The sequence below is a fragment of the Lemur catta genome, chromosome 6 (assembly GCF_020740605.2).
Source record: "Lemur catta isolate mLemCat1 chromosome 6, mLemCat1.pri, whole genome shotgun sequence".
NCBI lineage: Eukaryota > Metazoa > Chordata > Mammalia > Primates > Lemuridae > Lemur > Lemur catta.
In genome coordinates this window covers 41,469,450-41,476,664 of record NC_059133.1, presented here as the reverse complement: position 1 = coordinate 41,476,664, position 7,215 = coordinate 41,469,450, and the positions used below count along the sequence as shown (strand labels likewise).

Here is a 7,215-nt window from a genome sequence, read left to right as displayed (position 1 = left end):
AGTCAGGAAGCTCATATCCACAGCTTTTCTCAGCCTCAAGTTTTTGGTCCTGAACATTACACTGCAGGCTTTATGTTTTAATCATTACCCCAATCTAAAAATAGAAATTATCCTATGGGGAAAACATCTCCTTCTTTTGGCCTATACTTGTAGAGGATTCTAAAGCTTCCTTGCTAACCATTGTTTTAGTACTGCATACCTGGACACATCACACGGTATAATATATGTAGTCAGGCTTTGGAGAATTTATTTCAATTTACATACAATCCTCCAATTCCTCTGGCGATCTCGATGTGAAATTTGACACAGCCACATCTCCCCGCAGGATCTTCCTTTGCTCTCTCTGTTAATAGCCAAAGGCTCCAAGGATTTCTCCCGGGGAGCCGAGGTGGGGCTAAGGGAAGAGGGGTGACTGCGGGGCTTGTTGCGCTGAAGATTTACAATGTACTTCTTGCAGGCGGCTCAGCAACCCCCTCTGTGGCTGTGGGTGTCTGGTGTGACAGAGCGGAGAAAAGCTCTCTAATCTCCCAGTGCCTGCCTCTGCCGCTCAACCGCTCCCCTCCCTCCCGCCTTCCCTGCCTCCTCGCGCTCTCTCGCGCTCTCCTTTGCCTTTCTCGGGGAGTTTCAGTCCCTGAATGCAGCTGGAGTAGCCCTGGCAATCTAAACCCGGAGCCTGTGTACACACACACACACGCACACACGCGCACACACATGCACACGCGCTCGCACACACGCACTTCGGCTCTCCCCCTGGGGACATGGAGCAAACCCAGAGCTTCATCTACCTGAAGGGGATGGCCCGGCCGGACACTTCTTCCTCACTTGTCATCCCCGGAGGGCAAAGCAATATTGGAATGGGGGAGGCTCGTGGTCCTGTCTGCAGCCTCACGCCGTTTGCCGCCACCGTTGCCTAAAGTATCCAGGGTGGAGGAGGAGAAGGCTTCTCCAGGACAGACCCGCGTCGTGGCTTCGCGGCCCTGGGACTGTAGTCTCCCCCTCCCTGGCCATCCTCTCCTCTCCGGCTGCAGGGTGTATGGCTCGGGCGCCTTCCGTGCTGCTGCCGCCGCTGCTGCCGCTCCGAACACATCCCACCCGGAGGACTGAACGCCGCCGCTGGAGTCGGGGGAGAAAGCGGAAGCCCTAACTTCCCTCCCTACACCCTCGCTTTCCCCACGCTCCTTGTCCTTCTCCCCAGCCGGCGACCGGTTGGAAGGCTCCCGCGGAAAGGCAGGCGGAGCGCGGCGCTGGGAGAGCCGGAGCCGCGGGCGCACAGGGGCGGGGGCAGCGTGCGCCCCACCGCCGGTGCTCGCCGGGGAAGTAGCGCGCGCCGGGGCGGGCGAGGCGCTTTCCAAGTTGGGCGCGTCCCAGAGCTCCCCGCCCGGTGCCTCGGCCGCCCGTGTCAAGAGAGAGGCGGGGCAGATGGGGGGAGCGGAGGCCGTCGTCGCCTGCGGCCAGAGCCCGTCTTAAAAGACCCCGGGCTAGCATCCCCAGGGCCCCAGCCGGCGTCGCGCCCTCGGCCCGCGCGCGCTCTCTAATGTCTACTCTGGCGGTGGCCCGGGTGGCCCGCCCGTGGGGGGTGCCGGAGGGGGCGGGGGAGGAGGAGGAGGCGGTGTGATGGCCCTGGACGGCGAGCGGGGGGAGCAGGAGGAGGAGAAGAAAAAGAAGAAGAAGAAAAAGAAGAGGAAGAAGAAGAAGGAGAAGGAGGAGGAGGAGGGGGCTCAGAAGAGCAGCTCACCCTTTGCGGCCACGATGGGGGAAGACGACGCCGCGCGCCGGGCCGGCGGCAGGGGGCTCTCGGACCCGTGGGCGGACTCGGTGGGAGCGCGACCCCGGACTACGGAGCGCCACATCGCGGTGCACAAACGGCTCGTGCTGGCCTTCGCCGTGTCCATCGTGGCACTGCTCGCGGTCACCATGCTCGCGGTGCTGCTCAGCCTGCGCTTCGACGAGTGCGGAACGAGCGCAGCGCCCGGCGCCGACGGTGGCCCCGCGGGCTTCCCCGAGCGTGGCGGCAACGCGAGCCTCCCGGGATCGGCCCGGCGCAACCACCACGCGGGCGGGGACTCCACGCAGTCCGAGGCAGGCAGGGCGTCCAGCCCGGGGACCCCGTCCGCCCGGCCGCCGTCGGAGGAGGAGTGGGAGCAGTGGCAGCCGTGGACACAGCTGCGGCTGTCGGGCCACCTCAAACCGCTGCACTATAATCTGATGATCACCGCCTTCATGGAGAACTTCACCTTCTCCGGGGAGGTCAACGTGGAGATCGCGTGCCGGAACGCCACCCGCTACGTCGTGCTGCACGCCTCCCGGGTGGCGGTGGAGAAGGTGCAGGTGGCCGAGGACCGGGCGGCCGGGGCTGTCCCAGTGGGCGGCTTTTTCCTTTACCCGCAAACACAGGTCTTGGTGGTGGTGCTGAATAGGACTCTGGACGCGCAGAGGAATTACAACCTGAAGATTATCTACAACGCCCTGATTGAGAACGAGCTCCTGGGCTTCTTCCGCAGCTCCTACGTGCTCCACGGGGAGAGAAGGTACGGAGGGAGGCGGTGCCCCGCGCCGCCCCACCCCGCCAGGCTGCTCGAACCGCTGAGCGGCCGGCGACCCCGGGGACCCGGCTGGCTTCCAATACCCGAGAAGCCAGGGGTGGGAGAAGGAAGCGAAAGCGGGATAGGACCATTCCTCAGACCCTGCGGGGTCTCCCAGATGCCTGGGCTCTCTTGCTGCTGCCAACTCCGCAAACTCATTCACCAGGTGCCAAAAGATGAATGCCGCCCCCTCCTCTAGTTGGGACCTCCCCCATCCCAGGTCAAAGTTTCTTAGCCATCAAAACGCAGGGCTGCTTCTAAAGGGTAGCTTGTAATCTGAGCGACGCCAGAGTGACATGAAAAGCTCGCCAAGTTACCATCGAGGGAAAATGCGTGAGCGCCAAAGGCCGGGGCAGCAGCTCCTCCTGGTTACGATGTCAGGGCGGGACAGGGCAGGGCAGGCAGCACCCCCCAGCATATCCACCTCCCCTGACTATTAGTTTCTTTGCAGGCGCACAGCAGACAATGGGCTTGGGCGGGCATAAAGTTTTCCAAAACTGCAAGTTGAGATTCAGAGAAGAAAGAGCAGTGCCCAGTGACAGGCTGAGGGGGTAGGAGCGGGGGTTGGTGACTGCCACGGCCAAAGCCAGCGAGAGACGACCTCGCAGGCTCTGCCAAAACTCTGTACTAACGCAGGGTGATTCCAGTTGTTTGTTCGTGAGTCGCTGCCTTGGTGAAGGATGGGAAAGCTAGCGGTTGGTCTCAAATGACTTGTTAGTGAGTGACTTTCTTGCGTTTTAGATTTGGGCGGTATCGTATTTTTTAATTTTCAAGAGGCTGTTGGTCTTTTCACCACTTGTTTAGAGCTCAGACTTCGTAATCCAAAAGAACTGAGTCCAAATCCCCGCTGTTCCTCTAATTGCGGTGAAGGTTTGAGGAAGGTGATAATCTAAGTCGCTAATTCCTGACAATGACTACCTCTAGTGCTTATTGCACATGGGTTAGGAGCTCAACCCAACAAAAACTCTGTGGGATAGATGCTATTATCACTCCCTATTTTACAAGTGGACAAATGGAGGCACAGAGAAGTCACATAACTTGTTCCAGATCACAGAGTGAGCTGACAAAGCATGAATTTAGACCCAGGGAGTTTGGCTGCAGAGGTCGTGCTCTTAATTCTAATTTGGGGATAATAATAATAGTAATGCTATACTCATAAGTTTGGTGCAGATGTCCATGAGCAAATGCATTGAAAAGCACTTAACCCTGTGCCTGGCATATAGAGTGTCCACCATAAATGCTACCTCTCATGAGCATCCTGTGGTAGTAAGTTCTCAAATATGCTGTTGAATAAATGAATAAGTGATTCTTTTTCTTTGCTCCAACGCATTGCATTTTTAACAGCCTTGACTAATTAAATGACTATAGGGCAGATGAACAACTAAAGCAAACTTAAAAATGAAATCAACAACTTTAGGAGAGGAGGCAGGTTGGAGATTAGTGATGAGGCAGAGCCTCCTTTTCTCAGATGATTCTCACAATAGCAGAAAACTGGGGCTCAGAGCGGCTCAGGGCATCTGAGGATAGCAGACTTGTCAGTGGAGAGCTGGTACTTGAATTTTGGTTCTCTAATCCCTAGACCAGCCAGAGCTTATGGTGTTTAGAAACTCTCAGAAAAAGTTATTGTATAAGAAGCTAGGAAAATTTTAATGTGTTATGGAAGTACACAGAAGTTTTATTATTTATAGACAGCTATGAAGTAACCTGATATAAATAAAATACTCAACGCTTTAGTAGTTATATGATAGTTAAAACCTCCTATAAGTGAATGTATAAATTATTTACTTTCTAACTCCTAAAATCAGATGTAGGTACTCTAAATTCCCTTCTACGACTTCCTCCAATATGTTCTAAAGAATACAGATTAAAAGTATTTTTTTAAACTCACAATCATATCAAATATGAGGAAAGGCATAGAAGGCAAATTTGCATGTTATGTTTAGAAACAAGCATATTATGTCAAAATGTCAATAGTGGGAGTTGCATATAATTCCTGATAAATCTTGCTGTGGTGAAATAAATACTTGCAACAAATTCTGTTTTTTAAGCCATGCCAAAATATATTTGGCAGAATTGAGCTTGTTTTGGTCAGTGCTTTCAAATTAACAGGACTCTTAAAAAGACCAGATGTTTCTGTTTGACCCATAACAAATTTCTTATATACCCCCTAGTGCATATTTGTATTCAAACTCTCTCCTTCAGTTTTCCCCAAAGATGTAAATAACTTCATTGAAAGTTTAACCTAATGCACACGTGGTTAAACTTTGCATCCCAATATAAATGCAGGATTCAGTGTTCTGGAAATCTCAGGATGGTTTTATTTCTAAACAGCATTTTAGAGAAAGTCCTTGTTCCTCTTCCCACCCCTGCCCGCAATACCACAGTGAATCTTATAATTTCTTGGATGTTTCTGCTGTAGTTGATAAAGCAAAAAAAAAAAAAATTAAACCATTTCATAATTATATCAACATTCCATATATTAAACTTTTCTGTTGTTGTTACTGTAGCCACTTAGAACATTTTTAAACAGACCAATATCAGGAACTCAGCCAGGGTTAAGCTTTTATTGGTGATGATTTTTTCCCCAAAATGCAATGTAAATTGGCATTTTAAAACCCTTTTTAAAATAGGACACAGATGCAAACTCTAAATTTTCATTTGATTAATGATTAAATATCTTGGTTTTCAGTTAGTTATAATTTTTGCCAATTTAATTATAGGATAATTTCTGTAATGAAAACAAATATTTAATCTGCCAAAGGAAGTCACATTAAGCAACTTAAAATACTTAAAAGAGCAGTACCACAACTCAGCCTACTTCTCTTAGCCTATGTGAAAACAATAAGTCAATAATATCCTATCACTCTGATTCTTCAACTGATTCTTCAGAGATCTGAGAGAAAGAATTTTGGTGAGGGCAGGAAAATTGGATTCCATCTGTACTATATACCTTTGACTCCTGGAAGGATTTTGGCTCTCACTGATTGTTGGAGGGAGCCTGGTTTTGTATTATAGGGAAGACTTGTTTTTTCCTGGTTCCCATACTTTAGCAGATAAAGGTTAGAAGACAAGCTCCCCACTGAAGCCCAAGGTTTCCCAATTTGAGGCAGATTCTCTACTCTTGGTTAGTCCTTTGGCTGGGAAAGAAAACTCAACACCTGTTGAATATGGCAAATAAATAAATAATCTTAAAATTTAAATGTTTGCACATAAGCAGTAAATTATCTCCATTTGGCAGAACATACACTCACTTTTTCCTCAACTAGGTGTGCAGCAGGCAGATAAAAATGGTTGTATATTTATGCCATAGTCTCCTATGGGAGAATATGCTTACTTAGAATTAGGTAAAATGTTTATTTACCTGAAGTAATTGCTGCTTTTGGGTAGCCAGATGGTGAACACACCCATGTTCAAAGCAGGGTACCTTAATGTAGATCCAGATGGTTGAATTGAAAGAGGAAATTTACCCAAGGTAAATGAACATTTTACTCACTTTCAAAAACGAGACCATTTTTCTTTGACACACTTTGATTGGGTCTGTAACATGCCAAAGTAACAGAAGACAATAAAACTAGGAGGTCTTTTTCCATAAAGGATTGTTTAAAGAGAAACTATGATTCTGAGTAAAGTGGGAAAATAATAATGGGGTTCTCAAAGAGAATTAGGACTACCCTTTGCAAAAATTGTGTAGAGGGCATAGAAGGTTTCATTTCTGGGTAGGTATTTTGCTCAATTCTGGCAATAGTTTGGTTGCATGGTTTGATGCCTTTGTAATTTTTTAGGAATGAATTAATAATCATGATATTTAATAACAATAAGAAAACCACTACATTGTTTTATGTTGAAAGCAGCCTCATTTTTCCCATTCATTTTGGTGAGTAGATAGTTTCACACGAGCAAGTGGGCATATATGGCTTTTTGCCCCACTATAGAAGTCTGGGAACTGAAAAATCTTTGAAAACTATTTGTTTTTGTGAAGACTCTTTTATATGATAATTAATGGACTTAGTTCATTGTTTTCCTGTCAGGCATACAAAACTCTATAGGTAAACTGGGTCCAGTGCTAGATTTTGGTCACAATTCAGCAAACCAAATCTAGAAGATAACAAAACAAAAAAACTGTGATCATTTAATGATGACTCACTCAGGGAGGAAAATTATACAATTGGTGTTTGTCATGCCATGTTTTCCTGTGGTGCTGTGTGATTTAATTACCCTGGATAGTAATAAAGTATACAATTTCTCTGAAAGAGTTAAAATAGTTTGTATTTATTTTTAAGTTTATTTTTAAAAATTGACATAAAGTTGTATGTATTTATCATGTACAACATCATGCTTTGAAGTATAATATGTATACATTGTGAAATTTTTGCATTTAGCTAATTAACATAAGCATTACCTTACATAGTTATTTTTGTGGTGAGAACATTAACATTTACTCTTTTAGCATTTTTAAAGAATACAATGTACCATTATTAACTATAGTCACCCTGCTGTACAATAAATCTCTTGAGTTTTTTTGCTCCTATCTAATTGTAATTATGTATCCTTTGACCAACAACTCTTCAAATCTCTTTTTCCTCTAACTACCCCAGCTTCTGATGACCATCATACTATTCTCTAGTTCAATGAG

The 7,215-nt window shown here is 47.3% G+C and overlaps 1 protein-coding gene across 1 annotated transcript in view; it reads left to right on the top strand.

Annotated features, from left to right (window-relative positions):
- The first annotated feature begins 1,614 nt into the window (after positions 1–1,614).
- The window catches only part of TRHDE (thyrotropin releasing hormone degrading enzyme), a 363,340-nt gene continuing 357,739 nt past the window's right edge, over positions 1,615–7,215 (top strand). Inside the window, exon 1 of the mRNA XM_045555234.1 lies at positions 1,615–2,528. Coding sequence (XP_045411190.1) covers positions 1,615–2,528 — 914 coding nt within the window. The remainder of the gene's footprint in view (positions 2,529–7,215) is intronic.